This window comes from Prionailurus bengalensis, chromosome A1, assembly GCF_016509475.1.
Source record: "Prionailurus bengalensis isolate Pbe53 chromosome A1, Fcat_Pben_1.1_paternal_pri, whole genome shotgun sequence".
NCBI classification, from domain to species: domain Eukaryota; kingdom Metazoa; phylum Chordata; class Mammalia; order Carnivora; family Felidae; genus Prionailurus; species Prionailurus bengalensis.
In genome coordinates, this window is record NC_057343.1 from 101695835 (window position 1) to 101719924 (window position 24090).

Here is a 24090-nt window from a genome sequence, read left to right on the forward strand (position 1 = left end):
AGCCTGTGTGAATTGCCAACCATTTTACACAAATTTTTTACTTTAAAATTCTAGCCTCCCCAATAAAAATATTTTTTGATTTTAAAGAAGTGTCAAAATCTCATGATCACAGTTTAGAAATAACACATGGCTCTCATATCATCTGACACCTGTGATCAAATGATAATGGCCACTTAAGGATTCTGGCACACCCTTTAGAGTGACTACTATTAAAAAAAAGCAAATAACAACTGTTGGCAAGGATGCGGAGACCTTGAAACCCTTGTACGTTGCTGGCGAGAATGTGAAAGGGCACAGCCTCAGTGGAGAATGGCATGGCATTTTTTTCAGAAAAGTATACAAAGTGACCATGTGATCTAACCATCCCACTTCCGGGTATAGACCCGAAAGAAGTGAAAGCAGGGACTTGAGCAGATTGTTTAAACACCCACGTTCTTGCCAAGAGGCGGAAGCAGCCCAAGCGTCCATGAATGGATGAATGGAGAAACAAACTGTGGTAGATACGTGCAACGGAATATTATTCGGTCTTGAAAAAGGAAGGAAATTCTGACATGTGCTACAACACGGATGAACCTTGGAGATATGCTAAGTGAAATCGGTCACCAGGGATGACTACTGTGTGGTTCTCCTTACCTGAGATACCTAGAATAGTCCAGCTCGTGGAAACAGAAGGTAGAATGGTGGTTGTCAGTGGCTGGGGGGAAGGAGAAATGGGGCATTAACGTTCACTGGATTTCAGTTGGGGAAGAGGAGAAAGTTCTGGAGACGGATGGTGGTGAGAGCTGCACAACAGTGTGAATGTGTTTAATACCACTGAACTGTACGCTTAAAAATGGTTAAAATGGTAAGTGTTATGCCTATTTTACCGAAACATTTTTTAAGTTGTTTTTAAAGGATTTTTGAGTAAGGATGTAACAACCAGTTAATGATATTTGCCAGGGTGCGGAACAGATTTTGGCACACCTACTTGGTATTAGTCTCATATCCCTGACAACCTCAGATTCTAAAATGATATATATATATTTTTTAATTTTTTAATGTTTATTTTTGAGAGACAGAGAGAGCCTGAGCACAAGAGTGGCAGAGAGAAAGGGAGACACAGAATCCCGAACAATCTCCAGGTCTGAGCTGTCAGCACAGAGCACAGTGCGGGGCTTGAACTCACAAACCGTGAGACCGTGACCTGAGCCAAAATCAAGAGTCGCTACTTCACCGACTGAGCCACCCAGGCGCCTCGAACTACCTTTCTTTAATGGTTACTGACTTGTATACTTCGTGCAGGACCCAGTCTCAGGAGAACATCAATTTAGCCCTGGGGTGGCAGGTGGCCACAGGGAGGTACTTGTCTTAGTGGTTCTGGCTGTGTAACAGAAATGCCACAGACACGGTGTCTTATGAACAACCAAATTTATTTCTCAAAGTTCTGGAAGCTGGAAAGTCCAAGATAGGGCACTGGCACATTCAGTGTCTGATGAGCGTTCTCTGCCATGTCCTCACATGGTGGAAAAGGGGCAAGGAATCTCTCTGGACCCGCTTACAAGGGCACCAAACCCTAATTACCGCCTAAAGACCCAGCTCCTACTGGTCTCTGCTTGAAACACCCTTTGTGTCTCCCTTGAGAAGATGCTCATACTCACCTGTTAGGTCTCAGCCTAAATATTCCTTCCACAAAGAGCCCCTCGCTGGTCCCGCCACTCTGCACCATGAGTTTTTAGAATTTTTATTGTCGAAGTATTGTTGACATATATTAGTTTCAGGTGTACAACATTAATGAGTCAACAATTCTGTACCTCACCCAGTGCTCAGCGCGGTAAGTGTAGTCCCCACCTGCCACCATACGATGTTATTACATTATTGCTGATTATATTCCTTGTGCTGTACTATTCATCGCGGTGACTTATTTTATAACTGGAAGCTCATGCCTCTTAATGCCCTTATTTTGCTCATCTCCCCACTCCCCTCCCCTCTGGCAACCACCAGGTTGTATCTGAGTCCGCTTGTGTGTTTGTTCATTTGTGTTTTAGATTCCACATACGAGTGAAATCATATGATACTTGTCTTTCTCTGGCTTACTGTGTATCATAGCAAAGCGTTCCTTCTTAGCATTTAACCAAAGAACATGAACTCCGTGAGAGCAGGGCCGTTTTCTGACTTGTTTACACTCCATCTCCATTTTGGGGGCAGGAGTAGATCTCAGGAGCCACTGTGGAAGGAGTAGGTAGCCAGCACCCTATCTTCCCATCCTCAGCTCAATGCTGGCTACATGCTCCACAGCAGAAGCTTCGTAGATGCATGTGGAGCCAATGACCTTGAGTTAGGATTTGCTAATATCTTCCCAAGTTCCCATAATGTTTCATTACATCCCGATTGTTCTGAAAACAACTGTCTTCTACAGTTTACTCATGAACTTCACATACAGAGTGGTAATAGGTTGGGTAACTACACACTTGGATGATTTCTTAAACTCTCCTGTTAACAAATGATTAAGCTAATTCAGTGATTACAAACCTATGTTGTGCGACACCATAGGGCGTGGTTTTCGAAGTTTGGACCCAGGACCAGCATCATCCAAGAACTTGTTAGAAATACAATTTCTCAGGTCCTGCCCCAGACTTACAGTCTTAGATGCTCTGAATCTGGGGCCTGGAGATCTGATAAGCTCTTTAGATGATTCTTGAGGACAGAAAGTATGAGAACTGTAACCCTAGGACATTTCAAAGTATTTTCATGTTGTGTATTTTTTTATATGTTTCAATTTTTTTTTTGATTAAAAAAAAAACCCTCAATACTTCTAGGGGAACCAGACACAAAGTTAAATCAAGTCAGGATGGTACAATACAAGGCTGTGATACCTTTAGGACAACAGTCCAACCCGTCAGCATCTCAACAAAACTAACAAGGTATTTTAAATCTAGTAAAAGATAAGAACCATCACACTTAGAAATTGTCTTCCTTCACAAGAACTGTTATATCTGGTTATCATGGTAATTTTTCCTCAGCACAGAAGGCAGCAAAATGTCTTTCTAAATCCTTGATATCTTTCTAAATTTGAAACCGAGTAAACTAGAATCTTTGACCTCATGGAACTTACAGAATAATGTGATATTGGATGCCTAAAAGCCCCCAGAATTTGTCATTATGAAGTGTGTCAAGGGCTCTGAAGGACTATGAAGAAGGTTTACTTATGCACAGAGAAGATACCTAATTTAGATTGGGGCAGGGCAGGACCCTTCCCTGAGTGAGTGACATTGAATCTGAGACCTGAAGAATGCTGGAGGAATTAGCTGGGCAAAGAATGCGAGTAGGGAGAATGTGTTACAGAGACATCAGCAGGTTCTAAAGCCCTGAATCAGGAGAGAGCTGTAGCCAAGCTCCCCATGGAAAGCCAGAGAATAGTGAGGGGCTGGGGCCAGATCCCACAGGGCTCCCCTTGGGAGGTGGCCTTCAAGAGTTTGACTCCTAGCCTGCATGCAATGGAAAGCCATTGATGGGTTGTACATAGGAAGGATGTGATCTATTTTATTTTATTCAGGTTTATTGACAAATTTTATTTTTATCTTTTATACTCGTTTATTAATTAGGCATGAGACATTTTAAAACATGATTTTTAAAAAACCCTCCAGACAGCTGGCAAACAGCAGCAGGTGATCGTCAGTTTGGGGTCATGCACATGGTTTGTCCCACTTGAGCCAACTTAACAAGATCACTCTGGCTGCTCGTGGAGAATAGACTGGCCACGTGCACGATCCAAAGCAGAGAGACTGTTAGGAGGCCCCTTGAATAATCTGGGTGAGAGATGACCTCCTGTTTTAGGGTGGTAGCAGGGACGAGGATGAGACACAGACGGATATGTGAGATCTATTGCACAGCTACCGGTGAACTTGCTGGTGGACTTGAATGTGGAGGGTAAAAGGAAGGAAGAAGTCAAGGATGGGTTTTTGGCCGGCACAGTTGGGCTGATGGTGGTGCCGTTCATTGATGAGGGCTGGGGGTGGGAGGTCGGGACCTGCTATAGGCTGAATGTTTGTGTCCCCCTCAAATTCATACATTGAGCCCCACTCCCCTGTGTGATGGTCTCTGGAGGCGGGGCTTTTCGGAGGTGATTAGGGCAGGAGGGCAGAGAACTCCCTTGTTGCTTCCACCATGCAAGGCTGTCGCAAAAACACGTGAGTCCTAAACCAGGAAGAGGTTCGTCACCAGTCCCCGAGTTTGCCACCAGCCTCCAAAATGGTGAGAAATAGATTTCTGCTGTTTGTAAGCCACCCAGTCGATGGTACTTTGTTGCAGCAGCCTGAATGCAAACAGGACCCTTGTCACCCAGGGAGCTCCAGGTTTGGGGACAAATCCTTTCCTTCTTGGTCTCTTCTCCAGTGGATATACTGTGACTTCTCCTTTATGAGTTTCATCTGCAGCAGCATGAAAGCAAAACTAGATGCAACACTGTCCCTCCCCCCCCCCCCCCCCCCCCGCTGAAGGAAGCTCGCCTAGATCTTTCCCACTGTGGTGATCGGTTTGTGCCGAGGCCTCTTTCGCTTCTTGCACGAGGGTCGGGAACATGCTCTGCAGCCGGGAACAAAGCAAAGCACAGAGAGCTCCATACTGCTGCCTACCTGAGTCTCCAGGTGGTGTGTGGGGTGAATGTACACACTTCTGTCGTTGACCCCCTCCTCCAAGCAGGCCACGTGAAGCCCCCAACAAACGAAGACTCGACCGTGGTCTCCAGAGCGGACGCCACGACTTCCACAGTACTGAAGGCTGGAGAGAGTGATTTCTCATCACCTCTCAGGTCAAATCCAAAGTACTCCCCCCGGGGCCTGGTTCTCCACCAGCTGCCCACAGCCAGCCGCGCTCATGACCACGGTTTGACACTGAAGCCGGCTAGCATCCGCCGCAGACACCGCCCCTTAACCTCACCATCCCCTGGGTTTCTTCCTCTTTAATGTCTGACGCCCACCTCATTTTGGACCATCTACTTCTACCAAGCCCTTCACACCTCCACTCAGAAGGTAAAGAGGAAAAGCGTAAGTTGTTAGAAGATTACAGTCTTTGAGGAAAGCAGAAACAGTGGGAAGATGCATGGCCGCGTTTAACAACCTTTACGGTCCTGCGAGATTTTAAGTACCTCATGGTATAAATGCAGACCTATTGTTTTTGGTTACCCGTTCTGAATGTACTTGCTGGGCATCAGTTATGTGTAAGATACCGGGGAGGGGGGGATTACAATGAAGATCTAATCCTTGCCTTAGAGGAGCCTCCAGTCCAAGAGGAGATGGGAGACAGCAAGCAGGTCAGTAAGTAAGCAAGCAGTTAGAGCCCCCACCGGGGAGGAAGTTTCCAGGGAGGGCTCCCTGAGGGAGCCCTGTACTGAGTCCTAAAGCCACGGGGAGCAGAAACGCTTGCGGGAGGCTGGCGAGGCAGAGTGAACAGCTTGTACAAGGCTGGGAAGCAGTTCAGGAGTTCTGAGGTCTGCTGTGACAGGAACAAATGAAGTCTTGAATTTTCTCTGCTCTAGGCTGACCACTTCTTCTTCCTCTCCTCCTGACGTCCCGTCACAGTGTGGGCCCTGCTGCCCAGAAGAGGCACAGGAAGCAGACCTCTTTTTGTATCCAGGTTGGAAGAAAAGATTCAGGTTTCCAAATGGAGGTATCTAGGGGCGCCTGGGTGGCTCAGTCGGTTAAGCGGCGGTTCAGCTCAGGTCATGATCTCATGGTTCATGAGTTCGAGCGTCACGTCGGGCTCTGTGCTGACACCCCGGAGCCTGGAGCCTGCTTCGGATTCTGTGTCTCCCTCTCTCTCTGCCCCTACCCTCCTTGCCTGCTCTCTCTGTCAAAAATAAACATCAAAAAAAAAAAAAAAAAGAACAATTTCAAATGGAGATATCTATCCAAATTACAGGACGTACTATTTGCCACCTAGGACAGAAAGGGACCAGAGTTTGAACAGCCAATTGAATAACACTTTAAATAGCACACTGGGAAGAAAAATCCTTCCCACCCTCTCAAAAATGAGTGGATGTGGCAACAGATGACTCCTAATAAAAGTTCAGAAGTGGGCGGTGGGGGCATATTGGCATGTTGAGTTCTCTCCAGAGCCTCCAAATCTGAGAGCCTCGAGCGTTCTCATAGAAGTAGTCATAGGGTGAAAATTCCACGTATGGTTTTGGGGTTGCATATTGTTGTGACTTTAATATTTGTGAGATGGACTTTTCTTCCCCCCTCTTCCAGACAGGATTCCTGTGACTAGCCACTGTAATTCTGCTTTAGTGCCGGTTTTCTTTCCATCACTCGAGAATGTCAGCAACACTAGTGAATCTCCAAGCAGGTGATGTTGTATCACACCTAAAACTTAGGCTTGGCCGAAATCAGAAGTCCACAAGATGAATTACAGACTTAAGTGAAAGCCGTTAGGTACTTAACAGCACAAAAATTTTCCATTACAAATACTGTTTTTCCTCTTTCTTAATTAAAAAAAAAAAATGCCTTGAGGGGGCTTTGGATTTCCAAGCCTTCCAGATCAAAGATTTCTTCAGCCCTCTGAATTATAGGAATGTTAAAAACAAAAACAAATCCTTTTCCTGCTATAAAATCCTTGCCATGTTTTTGTCTTTATGTAACTCAAAACGGCTGAACTAAAATATGAGGCTGGTGAGTTCTGTTCAAAACCTAAAAACTCATCCGAAATGGAGTAGTTAAAAGTTTTGAAAGTGTCATTCTAATCAGTCTGTCCCAAGAATAACTTTTACTAGAATTTATCTTATTTGATGATCCTCGAAATTGCAAAATAGCACTTAGAATAAAACAATGTATGGCTAAGGATACCGCAATGTTTTCAACTGTTTGTTAAAGTGATTCGGGATCAAAATTTTAATAATTTGGGCACGGTGGTGGTGATGGCCAGTATAATTTTCCTCTGAGTCTGTATACGCCCTTGGCTACTATGTTTCCTTTTCACCACACGGTCGCCAAAAGAGTGAACTGTTAGTTTCAAAAGCTTTTGCAGAAAGTAGAGGCTGTTTGTAAAGCAGTAGTATAGAGTTGTGAGTCTGCCGATGGTTTTGGTATAAGGCGCAACTCTGAGCCTAAAAGAAGGAAACAGCTTTGAACAGGGTGTGTGTTGTGAGCTTATCAGCCGCCTGGCATATAGCACCTTGCCTGACAATTTACTACGTGGGCGATAAGTGGTCTCAGAATTTCAGCACTTTGAAAATGAACTCCTTTTTGCTTTGTCACTAGAGAGATGTCTATGATTATGCTCATGCTAACAAAAGCACTACAGGGCGAACTCTGTGCTCCTGTGCATGGAGACATCAGTGGCTCATGTGCCCTCTGACATGAAACTTTAAGGCACTTCATATATCTAACAGGTATTTGTTGCCAATTTCCTGACATGTTACCTTAAAAAACTTTTTTAAATAGCCTTTTTTGGGGGTACCTGGGTGGCTCAGTTAGATAGGCCAGCTCCAGATTCCAGCTCAGGTCATGGTCCCAGGGTTGTGGGATCGAGCCCCACTTCAGGCTCCATGCTGAGTGCAGAGCCTGCTTGGGATTCTCTACCTTCCTCTCCCTCTGCCCCTCTCCCCAGCTTGTACTCTGTCTAAAATAAAATAATTTTAAAAAAATGAAAAAATAGATTATTTCTAATTATTAGAAATGTATCTTAGAGAAAAATTGGGAGACCAAAAAGGTAAAAAAAAAAAAACCAAACCATAAACATAAAAGAGTGTAAAAATCCCACCATTTTATTTTCTTCATGTCAATTTATATGTTGTTGCATTTGCTTGATGAGAATGCATTTACATACTTGAGATCAAGCTGCATCCAAAATTTCTACTTTTTTTCTCAAAAACAACCATTTTCTCATGTTACTCTAAGTTTTGTATCATCGTCTTAACGAACACATGTTCTTCTGTTACGGGACATATATTTTATAACCATTCTGGGACAGTCAAGTGGCTTCCAGGATTTGGGGATCATAAATAAGCCTGCAGTTCACATCCTTTTTTTTTTTTTCATACACTCTATGAGTTTGGGGCTCAAACTCAAAACCTTGAGGTCGAGTCGCATGCTCTACCCAGCGAGCCAGCCATGCACCCCTGCAATTCACACCTTTGTACTTAAAACTATTCGTTATTGCTGTGTTAGACAAAGATGTTAGCTTCCAAGTCACAAGCAATCAATTTGCCCTGGCTTAAGCAAAAAAGGAAATGTATTAGCTCGCATAGCTAAAAAGCTAGGGGTGGAGATGGGCTTCAGGCATGGTGGGACTCAGGGGCTCGATGGTGTCTTCCGGAACGCTTCTTTCCGTTTCCTGGATCCGCTTCCCTCTGTGTCAGTTTCATTCTCAGCCTTGCTCCTGTACAGTGTCTGAGAGGAAAGACTGCCACTCTTTCCCAGTATTTCCACTGGGAGTCCCACGATTGAGACTCATTACCATGACTTGGGTCAAACGCCTTTCCCTGAGCCAGTCACGGGGTCCAGGGTGAAGGAATGTTCTGGTTAGCCTTCAGGACATCCCCGCTCCCTCTTCCACCTCACCCCCTGCCACCCTCACTCTGCACACCCGGACTCTGATGTTTCTTGAAGCCACCAGCCTGACCGTCAGCCAGGCCCACTGCCTCACACGCTCTTCCCTCTGTGTCCCCCGGGCTTGCTGCCCCCACTCCCTTCAGCCTACACTCAGGACTTCCCGGACCACATCACCTCTTCACTCTGTCCTCTCTCTGTGCTATTTCTCTCCAGAGACTTACACCTACCTGATGTCCTGCTATATATTCATGTGGCAAATGTTTGAATTATTTGTCTTCATGGGAACCACTAGGCTGTCACTGTGAGCAGCTCTACCCAGCCCTCAATAAATATCTGTCAAGTGAGCTAATAAATGAGTTTGGCAGGCCATGGATGTACCCTTCCATAGGGTCAGCCTCCCCTACTGATACGAAATACTTGCAGCAGTGGTGTGATTCCCCAAAGAAAATGGGCAGCCATGCCCAGATGGCAGGGAGAACTGGGTGCTGGACCAACCAAACACTGGGGCCCATGACCATTTCACATCTCTTTCGAAAGCAAAGTGCCAGGAATAGGACTTAAAATACGGATGTGAATGCTTTGAGTTTCTTTTTTTTTCTTCTGATTTGTAAAAATGTTTATTTTGAGAGAGAGCACAAGCAGGGGAGGGGCAGAGAGAGAGAGAGAGAGGGAGACATAGAATCTGAAGCAGGCCCCAGGTTCCAATGCTCAAACCCACGAACCGTGAGATCATGACCTGAGCCAAAGACCGACACTTAACCGACTGAGTCACCCAGGTGCCATTTGAGTTTCTTGATGTGTAAACTAGCTCCCCTATTAAAAAAAAAAAAAAAAAGACTCTCCTCATAGCAGACAAAATAATCTTTCTTCGATGCAGACCGCATCACACCCTTCCCCAACTTAACATGGATAGCTCCCCATTGTACGGTGTATAATGGAAGAAGCCGGCTGTGGCACCCAGGCCCGCACAATCCAGTCTCAGCCTGACTCCTCTGCAGCCCCGGAACCCACACCTTCTCACCTGGGGACCCTCCGGCCTCTGCTGGCCTCTCCGCCTGACCCCCACCTACCCTGTCAGCCTCAGGCCTCAGCTCCAACGTCCCCTCAGGAGACCCTTCCTTGACCACGCAAACAGGGCTCCTCTTTCACCTGCTTCACACACATGGGTGTCTCTTCCTCACCCCATCAGCACCCTGTCACCTTATTTATTCTGTCTCCAGCTCTAGAATGTAAGTTCCGTGGGGTCCTTTTCTTGCTGTTCTGGAACTCCAAACTGGTACCGGGCATGTTGAAGGCCTTCAGTGAATTTTTCTTAGAAAAAAAAAAAAAATGAGCAGGTTGCTCACCAAGAGGGTTACAGCAGCTAACACCCCCGTCGGCAGTGAGAATGCTCATTTCATCTCCCGTCCTGTTGAGATGAAACAATTTGCTTAGAATACAGCCCAAGAGATGGATTTTTTTTCAAAGGTAGTTCTCAAAATTTATTTACTGTTCTTTTTCTTTTTTTATTGAAGAGCTGGAATCCTGGGGGGGGGGGGGGGTCCTGACTGCGTGGGTCCTAGAGGAGAAGCACCGGGGCCGTTTTTGAGCAGAGCCTGCCCCCATTTGAGGCCAGGCACTCTGTTCCAGCCAGGTATGTTCCAGCAAGGCCCCAGGAGGGTTCCACTTTCTCATCCGGTTTGAGCACAGCCCGAATCTTCGTGCCCACTGTGTAACTAGGAAAAAAAGGTGCCCTTTTGTTGCAGTGGGACTCAAGGGAACTTTCTCAAACTGTTACAGTGACTAAAAATTAGTGAGTTAATCCACTCAAGTGTTTGGGATGTGGTCAGGCGTCATTTGTGTGCATTCCCATCCCAAATTAGCCAATCGTGTTGGTATTTTGATGGGCAGAACCCCCTCTAGTCTGTTCACTGTTAACATCAGAGTACGTATATTTTTGTACGTGGATTTTTTTAAAGAACTTTAAACTAAAAAAAAAAAAAAAACTCTTGCAAAAAGAATTTGACCTATATAAAAAGCATTTAATATAGAGAACACAGAAGCACCTTCCACTAGGTAAAAGTCCCGATGACATATATCTGATTGCACTAGTCACATCTCTCTTTACCTGCAGAGAATTTGTTTGAGTATAAAATAACAAACTTCATGTCCCCATCTTCTTCAGACAAATCTTCAGCATCCCTCAACCTGAAGATCACATTTAATTCAGCAGAATAATGATTGTGCTCATAGAAAGAAAAGAGATCATCCAAAGTCTTCTAGTTTAAAAATAGCACCATTGGAGAAAGAGGATATGTCTTCTAAGTGCAAAGTCCCAAGGCAAGTGATTTACTGCAGTTCATGCAAAGTAAACACTGAGTGGCTGATGTTCTGAACTTCCCTGTGATCGGGGGTAGAAAACAGAAGTAAAAACAAACCAAAACAAAACAGAAAGGCAAACAATAACTTTGGAGAATCAAAAGACACACACACACACACACACACACTATCCCTGCCAGAGTGTGTTCTTTGTTTTCTGCCCGTTGTATCACCAGTCAGGGACCTCGACCACGAAGGGTGTCTTCACGTCTACCTTGCCACTGCTGACGATGGTGCAGTCGGTGAGCGGACGGTCATGCCCATCAGTTGGCTGCAGTTCTATGGAGTGGACCACTGTCTAGGAAAGACAAGCAGACCCATGGCTCGCTTCTGACTGGCAACCGTGGCGGTCAGAAGGTGAAATCGCTGCCCAGTCTGAAAGCCCAAGTGGGAAACCAGGGTTTTTTTTGTTGTTGTTTTGGGTTTTTTTTTGTTTTTTTTGTTTTTGCTTTTTATTGGTTTTCTACCCCCCCCCCCCCCCCCCCGGGTATGATTTCAAGAACCACACACGCCAACCATGGTAAACTTACCATATTCAGGAAATTTACATACAACAGAATAAAATGTATCCACTCCCTTGCTAGTGAAAGAACGTATTTGTGAATTTCCCTCTTTTAATTAGCATTTTATATTCTAAACATAAGTAGATATTTTTGTACACACATGGCTCTCATGAAATACATTTCTTCCTGCTTCACACCCAATGTAAGAGTTAATGTGGAGCATGGATCAGTTTCTGCTTTGCCCTGTAAACGGTCTAGGCGTTAAGAAACCAGGTCAGAAGGCAGCCTTTAGAAGCGGAGTGGGGTCTGGGTTTGTCCATTTTCAAGCTGACCCCAGCCATTAACCTCCAGGTTGAGTTAGAGACCCCAGCCCCACAGTGGCGTGAAAGCCCTATCTCTACCCAGGAAGGCTGCACACACCTGACGCTTCACACTGAAGGAGGGAGGATTTGTCCAGGACTAGGAATACTGGCTTCTGACCTGCTTCCCACACAAGGTTGAGACAAAGAGGGCAACAGTACGAAACACACACACACACACACACACACACACACGATTGTTTCCTTCTGGAGAGAAACGTCTGGTGATTTTTTTTTTTTTCTGGAGAGAATATAGTTGTCATTAATCTCTCAAAGAAGTCTATGACTCAGAATGTTAAGGACTGTTCCTCTGAGGCCAGGCAGGTCTCCTAGGATGCACCCCAGTGGGTGGAAGGAATTCACTGCAGTCAGTTACAGCCATCAGAAGATGGAGAGGTCAGAAGATCTAGAAAAACCGTGACCAGAAGAAAACACAACACGTGCACTCTTCATTCTCTCACGGGTTAGCGTGATGTATTCCACAACACTCATTGCGGGAACGTCTGAACCAGTTTACTATTAAACTGTTCAAAACCTGGTTCGGCCCACTGGTCAAAAACCCAGACTGGTTGAACACACGCACACCTCCGTTCGGCTCACACCAAGAACAGCATTCCCTTAGAGGCTGGCAGAGTGGTGCATTTGTGACTGGGTAAGAATACAGTCCTGTGAGGACAGTGACGTCTCATGAAAACACAGGCCTGTTCTTTATTGTGACAGGATGTAAAGTGAGCTGCGAAGTCATCCGTGTTGGCCATATTTCATCTCACTCGCCCGTGAGAACCCTATCTTCAGCAGTGCAGGCTGAATACTTGCTTGCCCTGTGGGTTAGGTTCTGAGGGGGGTCAGCTCAGTTCCTGGCTTTTCGATGGGCAGAATCAGGATAGCGGGGAGAAGGTGGGGAAGAATCGCCATAACGGAGCTAACGTTTGGAGGGAAGAGGCAGAACTCGGACCTGAGAATGAAACAAAATCAAATATGGAAGAGGGCAGGGGAGTCAAGAATGGTCCAGGGTTGGGGTGAGCGGAACTTACAGGTGCTAGTTTAGGAGTTGGGAGAACTTCTGTGGGCAGCTAGCTGCTAAGGAGAAGTGTTGGGAACTGAAGAGAGTAAGGATTTTAAGACGTGTTCCCGTGGATTAGGAGTCGGACCCCTCTGCTATTCTTTCAGACAGACCAGCAGAAATCTGAGTTCTCTCTAGCACTTTTGGTTGCTGTACTGTGACTTCAAAAGTGACCTGTTTGTGTCCCGAAGCACCTGGGGCTCAGTGTCCTTTTTTTAACAGTTTATATTTAATTGTGGTAAGAAACACATAACATAAAATGTACCATCTTACCTATTCCTACATGGACAATGCAGCAGTCTTACGTATATTCACAGTGCACAGCTCATGGGCAGAACTTTCTCATCTTGCAAAACTGAAACTCTGCACCCACTGGACACCAACTCCCATTTCTTCCTCCTCGCCAGCCCCTGGCAACCACCATTCTCCTTCATGTTTCCGTGCATTTGACTGCTTTAGATACCAAAGTAGAATCATCCGGTCTTTTTGTGACTGGCTTATTTTACTTAACATACTCAAGGTTCATCCACGTCGTAGCACGTTACAGGATTTCCTTCCTTTTTAAGGCAGAATATTATTCTACTGTGTACACATATGGGACCCGAGTCTTATTTGGTTACATTAAAAAAGTTTTCATTTATATCAAGTAGTAAGATAAATTAAGTACTCAGTGTTTCCACGTCAAGTCTCCAGCTTTTGCCCCGGTGATCCTAACAGTCAGAACACCACAATATGGGGCGCCTGGGTGGCTCAGTCGGTTAAGCGTGTGACTTCGGCTCAGGTCGTGTTCTCGCGGTTCATGGGTTCGAGCCCCGCATTGGGCTCCGCGTACAGACAGCTCAGAGCCTGGAGCCTGCTTTGGATTCTGTGTCTCCCTCTCTCTCTGCCCCTCCCCCTACTCGCGCTCTGTCTCTCTCTCTCTCAAAAATAAACATTAAAAAATTTTAAAAAATAAAATACCAGTTTATTCACCTCTGAAGAAGCCAGTCATCATATGATGAACCTCTAACAGACACATTTTAAGATGAAAATAAATCACTGAAAGTCCTTCATTATAAATAGAAGGCTTTGAATGAGAAATAATAACATATCAAGTTACCATTCCATCAAGGACTTTTCCAAATACCACATGTTTGCCGTCCAACCAGGTGGGCTTGGTCAAGGTGATGAAGAACTGAGAGCCATTGGTATCAGGCCCAGCGTTGGCCATGCTGACCCACCCGATGCCATAATGCTTCAGTTTGAAGTTCTCATCTGGAAATGTCTCACCATAAATGCTTATACCTGGGTGAGACAAAGTGGAAAAAAAAAAAAAAGAGAATCTGGAGAATCACCAGATGTTATATGAAAGTAAATTCTTCAAAGGGAGACATAAGGTTTTAATAGAATTGGTTAACCTCTGGAGGTGGGGATGGGGAAAAGATGGTAAAACAAAGGAAAACAAAGGAGGTGATACAATTTGGCTCTAGACACTCAGATAAACACAAAAGACGTGGAAGTACCTTCTGGCCTCCAAGCAAGACCCCAACGTTGGCTAAGCCAACAGTTCACTCTGAACTAAGGAAGTGAAGGGCAGGATGACATCGTAGAGCCACATGGAAAGGCGGGTGAGCCATCCTCCTGGCTCAATCTCTGTCCGGAGCTTCAAGTCACTTGTCCTGTGTCACTCCTACCTCAGCACCCAACCGTGATGCAATTAGCACTTGCCACTCTCAGCTAATTCTCACAGCCCTACAGAACAGGTATTCTCAATCCCATTGTGAGGCAACAGGGGTTCCAAAGTTTGAAAACTGCACAGCAGAACTGGAAAGTCAGAGGACTTTCTGTCACTAAAGCTGCTGCTCCCTCCTGCGTCAGCGCTCCGAGCAAGGGCAGCCTGCCAGGAGGTCATCAGGCACGATGACCTCCGGTCTCATCAGGAGACAGAGGGTGGTGGCAACCGGAGCACCCAGCGATCCAACCCCTGAACAGAAGAACCAGACACGGGCGTGTGGACTGGAGTTCTGGCAAAGCCCCAAGTGGAGCGGAACACAGTTTCCCCCCACGACAGCGGGAGAGACCATGAGAAGTGTCTGCTCTGTCCTCTCCCACCTGGAACGCCTGCCACACCCGCCTCCTCCGCCTCCCCTTCTGCCGGGCTCCTTATCCCTCGCTTGCCAACCTTAACATCCTGGCTCAGTTAGACGGACCAGGAGTGGGTGTCCAAGGCAAGCGATTCACAGCTGACTGGTCAGGGACAGATGCGGTGGCCTGGAGAAAGCTCTGCTCACAGAGAGATCAAGACTGAAGTGAAGGGACCCGAAAGGTCCTCCCTCCAAAACTCAGAGAATTTTAACTCAAGACGTGCGTGGACATTTGCACACGTGCGTGCACACACACGGCGGGGAAGGAAAAGAGAGGGAGAAAAAAAGCAGGAAAGCGGCCACAGGAAAGCTCAGTCACTGTTCCTGCCTGGCCCCAGGGCGGGACCCTGAGATGATGCGGGTCTCAAAGGACACTGCCACCGGACCTGCAGGCTTTTCCAGAGAGGCCCAGCTCTGCAGCAGCGGGGGCTTGCTTCCCCAGGCATCCACCCTGGCTGGCCCCTCTGACCCGAGTCACCCGAACCACTTCTCTGCTCCACTCTACATCCCCATACCCCTGTGGCATTTTGGCAGGGAGTGAAAGTAACTCTCCCGAAGGACCCGGCCAATCCGAGGGCTGAATGGTCGCCATTTTGTTACAGATAAGCCATGGCGATAAGCATACACTTAGCAATAGTGCTTGCACACAGCCCAAGTGTTTCTTTAAAAAGTTAGCAATCTAATACCCATCAAAGCAAGTTATTTGCTGAACTGGAAATCTTAAACCTGAATGAAACTGAAATCCTAATGTGGTTGTAGGTATGGTGTGTGTCCAGGTCACAAACTCCCGGCGATCCCGAGGGAAGACGTTCCAGGGAGCTGGGCACCTGCAATCTGCAGTGAGGAACCACAGCCTCGGGGATATCCGACGTTGCGTAAGTTTAATTATTTGAGCGTCACAGGGCTCTGCCTTTGTTTACAAACGTGTATGTTATAATTTTGACAACTCCTCTGTTACTTTTTATTATTAGTGTTGCTGGAAAAGCTGACAACAAAATGAAAGAATTTTGAAAGAAAGGGGTAAAGCCACCTGTAATCCTGCCTCCTAAATTCCAGCCTCGCCCTCCCAGAGTGGTGGCCTCCCCTGCAAGTTCTCCTCTCCCGCATCCCCGTCTGAGGCTGGCTGCCACCCCAGCCTGCACAGGGTGTTATACTCAACCTTTCCTTCCTGTGTCAGATAGCCTTCCCTACTGTTGCAAACTGGGAGTCTAGCATTTTAAAAACTGTACAGTGGTCTACTGGATGAATATATCTCCACCACGAAAAGATAAGGAACACCAAAGCAATACTGTTTAAAATTAGGAAGCCTCCAGGTCACGATCTCGCGGTTTGTGAGTTCAAGCTCTGCGTCAGGCTCAGTGCTGGTTGGTGTGGAGCCTGCTTGGGATTCTCTCTCCCTCTCCCCCATGTGTTCTCTCTCTCTCAAAATAAATTTAAAAAAAGATTAAAAAAAATAAAACTAGGAAGCCTCGCTCATTCACACCTAGGACTAGATTTTGGTAAATGAGGTCCTCCCCCCCCCCCAGCCCCCCCCCCCCCCCCCCCCCCCGCCTCGGCCCAAACCCTGTGCTTCTGAAGAATTAGTCTGGTGGTCTTGATGAATTGGTTTCCTGAACCTGGGAATTCACTTCATGGGGTGGATACACTGACTTGATCTGAGGTGTCAGTTTAGTAGACAGAAAAGGAAAAATGCAAAAGACAGTGTTACCGCCGGTGCCGTCCCCACTGGTGATGTCTCCTCCTTGAATCATGAAATCTTTGATGACGCGATGAAATGTGCTTCCTTTATATCCGTAGCCTTTCTAAAGAGATTATGTCAATTGAATATATGAGTAGGTATAACCCACACCAAAAGATAAACCCCAGCGTTTATCTGGAAAGGACACAATGAGAAAATGACACGAGCTATCGGCAGAACCTGATGAGGTCCCTGCAACAAGGTACTAATAGAAATGTTCTCATTAGCAGACCCAAAACAAAGAAACCAACTGTGGAAGTCAAGGATTAATGTGAATAAGTGAAAACAGAGCAATCTGCGTTTTCATATGATGCAGTTCCCCTCAATTTCTAGAACCCCAAGGACACAGGGTGCCCAAAGAGTAAGATTTTGTACAAAAATAAAGTAAAATACAGTTACGACGTCCCGGGTTCATTGGACCTGCTAATTCCACACTTATTTTCCCAGAAAACATCTGTATTTACGCTGGGCTTAACAGAAGGAAGATCCCATTTTGTGCACAGTTAAGGGACCCACAGCTGAGACCTACCTCGCCTGTGGCCAGAGCGACAAAATTTTCCACAGTCTTGGGCACAACCTTTCCAAAGAGGCCAATCACAATTCTGCCAACATCTTTGTCTCCGATCCTCACATCAAAGAAGACCTGCGTGTGGTTGAACAGGCAGAGCACAGGTACAAGGTAAGAGAAGGTTAAAATCTGAGAACGCATCGCTATGCGAAAGGCCTCCCTGCCCCCACAGCAGCTTATAAGGGAGCCCTAAAACCCTCGTGTGGGTGCAAGGCACCTGTAGACATTCATTCCGCAAGCACTCAGTGAGCCCCCGCAGGCCGGCCCTGTGCTAGGTCCTGGGTCTGAAGTTGGTCAGCCAGTGAGGTCTCCGAGAAAACTCCATGCCAACCCCCCCCGGTCCCCGCACACCCCAGACCACACAGCTGCCACCTCCCATTTCCCAGCTCTGTGCTCTTCCAGAAGGGTGACGCTCCAAATCTTGGCAGGAGAGAAAAACTGGTGGAGAGAGAAATCGTCTAACCATCCAGATTTATTTTTGTGTGACTTCAAACAGGGCCCAATTCCCAGTGAGTTCTCATAGACATCTGCTGTCAAGGGAGCTGTAAGACATCAGAACGCACAGCAAGTTCTCCGAAAGGCCTGCCACTCCCCTGCGAGCCCTGTGAGGCTCCGGCTCCCCAGCCTCATCCAGAGCTCCCCCCACCCCCACCCCCGACAAAACCGTTCACCCTGGGGACTCCACCGCTGAACTCAGGGGTCATGCTCCCGAAATTGGGGGGGGAGGTGTGTGACTGCGTCCTCTCTTTCTGTCACCACATTTAGAGCAGATAAAAGGAAACACGGACCCACAGTGAGTGAGTCACTTGTGTGGATAAACCTTAGAAAGTTCTCTTAAACTATGTTGTAAAAAACTGTTCCATCCGAGGGGTGCCTGGGTGGCTCAGTTGGTTAGGCGTCTACCTTTGGCTCAGGTCATGATCTCACAGTTCATGAGTTCGAGCTCTGCGTCGGGCTCTGTGCTGACAGCTCAGTGCCTGGAGCCTGGAGCCTGCTTCGGATTCTGGGCCTCCCTCTCTCTGCCCCTCCCCCACTCACACTCTGCCTTTCTCTCTCTCTCTCTAAAACGAGTAAACATTAAAAAATATTAAAAAAACAAAACAACAACAAAAAAAACCCTGTTCCATCCGAAATGAAACCACCCACGTTTTTGCCTCACAGATCACCGTGTTACGAGGATTCCAGGCTGGAATGCTTGAAAAGGCTACCGAGTCGAAGGGCATTCTATTAGCAAGTTTAGATTATATGAACCAATTTACGGTTTGAATGGGTAAAAAAAGACATTCAAGAGATGGCTTTAAAAAAATGTAAGAAGGGTTGTCAGAGGAAAAAGATGTCTTACAGTTTAGAAAAATCATAAAGTAAAGACTGTGAAGCGTTAGTCCAAGACAAGAGCTTCTGCCAATACATCAGCACGTCTGTCACGGGGTGATGTGATATTTAGTGTTCCGTGTGGCATTTGAGAGTTTTTACGTGGCCACAGCAGCCAAAACCGTATTATTATTTATACGGCACAACTTTATAGAATGTATAAGAGGCCGGGCCCTTGAGATGCGGCGACGCACTTGAGGAGAACAAGTCAATGCGGCTGGGGGACAGGAAGCTGCATGAATGTGCAACAAGCCCGGTCGTGCAGAGCCCACGTCGCAGAGAAGCCGTTTCTCCAACGTGATTTACAAGCCAACGAGAGAATTCAATGACGGGCAGTAACGAACCAGCATCCGGAAAAGACTCAGGGACACAGTCTTCTAGGGACACCATACAAGACGCTAGAAAAGCCTGCCAGACTTGTAAAATACAGAAGAGAAAATATCACCGTTGAGTGTTGAGACAGCACGAAGAAGAAAATGTGGGAGGGCAGCAGAAGATGAAGAAGAGGGCTTGTCACCCAGCAAAATGCGTCAATAAAAAAATCTGACTTTCTTACGTGCGGCCCAGCACACGTACTAACAGCTTTTTCCCCCAAACTGAGCTTTCAACTTCATGACTGACAGCACGAAAACGCAGCAGAGTTTTCCTGACTCCAGTGGAAATGATAAAGTCAAATCTTACTCGGGCAACAAGCGCATGAGGGGCCAGAGGGGGCCCAGAGGGGGGCTGAGGGCTGAGGGCAGGCATCCTGGAAAAGGCGTGATGGGGAGCAGGCCTGGAGTGGGGGGACTAGAACGATCATGAGCCCCACCTGGCAGAGCTCCTGAAATGTGGTCTCTGTGCACAGAAGCAACAGGGAGAGAATCTCACCAGTTTCAGAAGGAAGGCTGCGGCTATGAGATCTGGGTTTTGTTAGGCAGTAGAAAGGGAAGTAACAGGATCCAGGAAAGACAGGGGATATTACTCAAGCTGGGGGGAGGAGAATCTGGGAGCTCTTAGATCAGGGAGGAGGGGGAGGGGGGGAAGAGGAGGGGGAGGGGGGAGGGGGAAGGGGAGGAGGGTAGGAGGGGGAGAAGAGGGGGGAGTAGAGGGGGAGGAGAGGGAGGAGTAGAGGGGGAGGAGAGGGAAGAACAAGAAGAGAAGGAGGGGGAGGGAGGGGAGAGGAGGAGGAGGGGGAGGAGAGGGAGGAGGGGGAGGAGTAGAGGGGGAAGAGAGGGAAGAACAAGAAGAGAAGGAGGGGGAGGGAGGGGAGAGGAGGAGGAGGGCGAGGAAGGGGAGGAGTAGAGGGGGAGGAGAGGGAAGAACAAGAAGAGAAGGAGGGGGAGGGAGGGGAGAGGGGGAGGAGTAGAGGGGGAGGGAGGGGAGAGGAGGAGAGGGAGGAGGGAGAGGAGGAGGAGAGAGAGAGGGAAGGAAACAAACAGGACCTAGTCAGTGGTGTCTCGGCACTGTGCCTACATGTCTCGTATAATTGATCCTCCCACATCCTTGGGCGAGGGGCACGTGCTGTCATCACCGATTAACACACAAGAAAAGTAAGGATGAGGGAGGCTCAGTGATTGACCAAGGTTCCCCAGCCGGGAGCAGGAAAGCCAGCTCTGCAGTCCCAGGTTACACCTAACTGGACTGCGGTTAATCCTGGCTCTCTCAGGCCGGGCAGGGGACCCCTAAAGGGCAGAAATGGTGTTTTTAGGTCCCCAGTGCTTAGCACAGCGTCAGCTCGAGCGGGTCCTCAAAACGTGACTAGTTCAATGCCAGGTGATGTTACAGGAGGACCAGGGCACACATGTAGACAGAGGGTGGAGGGGACCCAAGGCAGACCCTATCACCCTAAGATCATCTCCGACTGCTGCGTGCCCTTGAGAAGCGGACAAGCGGTGAGGCTACAGTCCCACAGAAAAGAAAAAATGTATATATAAGTAGGTGTAACATAATGGGAAATCAGGTTTAAAACAAGACAAGTACAGATGAAATGTTGTGGTTGGAGGTGGTGATTATTTATCTGTGCAGATCAGGGTGGGCTTCCTGGCTGAGGTGGCATCTGAATTCCACACTGCCCTTCAAGAGTACCTCAGTCATTTCTTTTATCCCCTGAGGGCTACTTTTGAAAGTCATTTGAAAATGATGGGCCACTGGAGGTGGGCAAAGAGGCTAGAGGGAAGAGGCACTCAGAGCCCGATCCAAACCCCTGTTGGGTTAATCCTGCTTCCCTTTCCAGAGCAACCAGGGAGGATGCAGGGAGGATCTGTTCTGGAGATGACCATTCCTTTCAGGGCTGCAAGTTCACAGGAAGATTAATAAGGTAACATGAATAACAGTAACAACTGGCCTTTTTAATCACCGTTAAGCACTTTACCTGCTTTATCACATCTAATACACAAAAGCCTGGAGGGTAGATATTATCTCTGTCTCCACTTACGGAGGAGGAAACAGAGCCTCACACAGGAAATCACCTGCCCAGGGTCACCAGGCCATAGCCACTTGGCCCCTCCATGCTGTAGAAAGTGCCAGCATGCTGTGCCGTTGGGCAGTTAGGAAGATGGCAGCATTATTCTCCCCACTCTAGGTGCCTGACCTTGCACACACCCCAGGGCATCTGCTGAAACAGTCAGGGCTGCACATGCCAATCCAGCGGATTTTGAGACCGGTGAGCCAGAGCCTGGACCTGAGGCTCTCGGACTGGGCTGAGCAGGTGGCTGAGGCGGTGGCCGGTGAGTGCCACTTTAGGCCTTGTGGGTGACAGCGCCTCCCACCTCTCTTATAACAGATTCCTACTTTTAAACGAAATCAGACGGAAAGGAAAAAGACTGATGGGGAAAACACTAGTGCAAGTTAATCTGCTTCTCCCGACTCAGAGAGTTTTTAAGGTCTCTATTTTCCAGTAGGTTCAGTTGTTTTAAAAAGTCCACTGAAAAAGTCATTCGACAGGGTCAAATCTGTAGAAGACTCACCTACACAATTAGCTTTTAGAATTTAATGACAAATTTGGTAGGAAAGAAAAGGACATATATTAAAAATTCTGAGAGTGGGGGCGCCTGGGTGGCTCCGTCCTTTAAGCGACTGACTGGCTCAGGTCATGATCTCACAGCTCGTGAGTTCCAGCCCCGCGTCACAGCTCTGTGCTGACAGCTCGTGGCCTGGAGCTTGCTTTGGATTCTGTGTCTCTGTCTCTTTCTGCTCCTCACTCGCTTGTGCTCTCTCTCTCAAAAATAAACATAAAAAAAAAATAATTCTGAGAGTAGAGTGCATGCAAACTTCCTCAGTGACAGCACCCCAGCCTAGGGGCTAAGAGGCTCCAAGTCTTCCCCTCCTGCAGCCACCAGCTTCCTCCCCTCTCGGCCTCCCTTCTAGAAGTTCCCAACCCAGGCTACACATCTCCAGACGTCCTGATTCACTTGCTCTGCGGTGGGTGACCGCACCGTTAGGTTTTAAAGCTTCCCTGGCCAAGTCTGTTCCCCAGTGCTGCCAGTGATATGCTCACACTAAGAAATTGTTCACGGTTTATCTGAAATTCATACCTAACTGACAAAGTTCTATCTCAGCTGGCAGTTTACTTCGTATCCCCCACTCCCTTCTAAACCGTGGGCAAATCTTGTCAGTGTTACTTCAAAAAAAAAAAAAAAATCAGATCAGCCCAAAACATGGAGAGGCTGAAAGTGAAATCGGTGCTCAAAACAATCGGGCTAAGTTTCTCTCTTTCACACACGCACTCGCAGCGCGGTATGGCCTTTCTGTTCACTCTTGGGCTACATCAGATGTTGGGGTGCTCTCCCCCTCCCCACCCCACCACCTCGAGTGGGGTCTCTGGTGGAGGATTTAGGCCTTCTGCCACTAGCTCCACAGTATCATTTCCACTGGCAAACACCAGCTTTGTCGTTAAAACAACTAGCAGCTGCCCCTCCTTCCAGATTCCAAGACACTGCTGCCAGTGGGTTTTTCCAGAAGTGGTGATCAAGGGCACCAAACCATTCCCTCCCTTCCTCCCTCGCTCTCTGCACCCTCCCATTATCTTCTAGCCTGGGTAAATATGCTGGAAAAAAAAAAAAAAAAAAGAGCTTAAAGTGGAGAGAAACAGTTCATGGTAGATAATCACTGCCCTCCCCCTGCCCCTCCATTCCCGATAGAGATTTTAAAAGGCTGGCAGAGCTAGTCCCATCCCAAGCTCAGGGTCCAAAGTCGAAAAAAGTCTAAGTCTAAAAGCACACCTCTCCCTCCCCACCCCCAGCGGGAGGACCACGGTTCCTAAATACAGGAGGCCAGTAGGTCTCTAGAGCAGTGCACGTAAAGCCGACCCGCACACTCCCGCGCAGAGGCTGGCCCCGGGACCCCCCCCCCCCCCCCGCCCCCAGGCCCGGGTGACAGCGGCGGCGGCTGCCCACTGCGCCCCCGCGGCTCAGAGCGCGTCTCTTCCGCCCGCCCCAATCAGCATTCTTTTCCTCCTTCTGTTCCCGAGTCCCCGCCACGCCGAAGGAAGTACTCGCGCCGGCTCCTTCCTGGAGAAAGGGCCCAATAGTTCCGGAAGCTTCCTCTAGCCCCCCGGCAGGTCACGTCGGACCCGACCACCCGCCCGGGGGACTCAGTTAGTTCAAACAGCTCGGCCCAGCGCCCCCAAGTCTCCCGGGACAGCGCCGCCCCCGCGCGCCGGCAGCCCCCTCTCCCGCCCCCCCCCCCCAGCCCCGCGGCCGCCTCGCTTCGCCTGCGCCCGGGAAGCCCCCTCCTCGCCGCCGCGGACGCTGAGGACCCAGTCCCCGAAGTTCCCCCATCCCCCTGGCGCGCACGAAGGCAAGTTGCTGCCCGCCGCTCGATCACCTTGGCCGTCACCGAGGGGCCTCGCCTGCCGACACGCGAGGCCCCCGCAGAAGGCACGAGTGCGCCGAGCCCCACGCAGAGCGCGAGAGGTAGCAGCAGCCGGGGACCCGGGCCCATGGCGAGCGGTGGCAGTGGCGGCAGCGGCTCGGGCGCCACCGCAGTCTCCGGGACCGTTGGCCGGACTCCCGGGCGGCTGCGCCTGCGCGCTCCCGGGTTGGGGGGTGGAGGCGGGGGGGATGGGATGGGGCGGTCGGGGCAGGGCCAGAACCTGGGGCGCGCCCCTCCGCAGTTCAGCCCGGCGACCCGCTGGGGACTGGGGGCGGCGCGCCGCGGAGGGCGCAGCCGGGGCTGACGGCCGCTCCTGCGGAGGGTGCGCGGGGCGCCGGGGGTCCAAGCGGGGCCCGGGGGGAGGCGCGGCCCCTCGACGAGCGAGAGCTGCAGAGCGCGCGCGGGGCATCTCCGGCAACCTACGGCGTAGGAGCGCGTTGACCCTGCGGGAAAGTTCAGGACTCCCCGCGCTGCGGGGCCGCCTGGCCACTTGCGCGCGGCCGGGTCTCTGAGGAAGGGTCCGCGTGTGTGACGCGATGTCCTAGGAAGAGCCCCCGCCGCGCCTGCCGGCTTCCCGTGCTCCATCCGAGACTTTAGCTTAAAGGTTTGGAGGTCTCTCAGAGCTTTG

General features: G+C 48.8%; 1 protein-coding gene across 1 annotated transcript; it reads right to left on the minus strand.

Moving 5' to 3' along the window:
- Positions 1-10525: 10525 nt before the first annotated feature.
- PPIC (peptidylprolyl isomerase C) lies at positions 10526-23568 on the minus strand. The gene is made up of 5 exons (XM_043586300.1): positions 23415-23568; positions 17199-17312; positions 16640-16733; positions 13908-14092; positions 10526-11181 (listed from the first exon to the last, which is right to left on the minus strand). Exons 1-5 carry the CDS (start codon positions 23529-23531, stop codon positions 11053-11055), a joined length of 639 nt encoding a protein of 212 aa, XP_043442235.1. The 5' UTR covers positions 23532-23568; the 3' UTR covers positions 10526-11052.
- Positions 23569-24090: the final 522 nt, after the last annotated feature.

Excerpts from the sequence above, each read along its gene's own strand:
- PPIC (XM_043586300.1), bottom strand. The coding sequence starts at position 23,531 with ATGGGCCCGGGTCCCCGGCTGCTGCTACCTCTCGCGCTCTGCGTGGGG. Across the intron at positions 14,093-16,639 it reads CAGTGGGGACGGCACCGGCG|GTATAAGCATTTATGGTGAG; the intron begins GTAACACTGTCT and ends TGTCTCACCCAG. Across the intron at positions 11,182-13,907 it reads GAAAAGTCCTTGATGGAATG|ACAGTGGTCCACTCCATAGA; the intron begins GTAACTTGATAT and ends TGTCTTTCCTAG.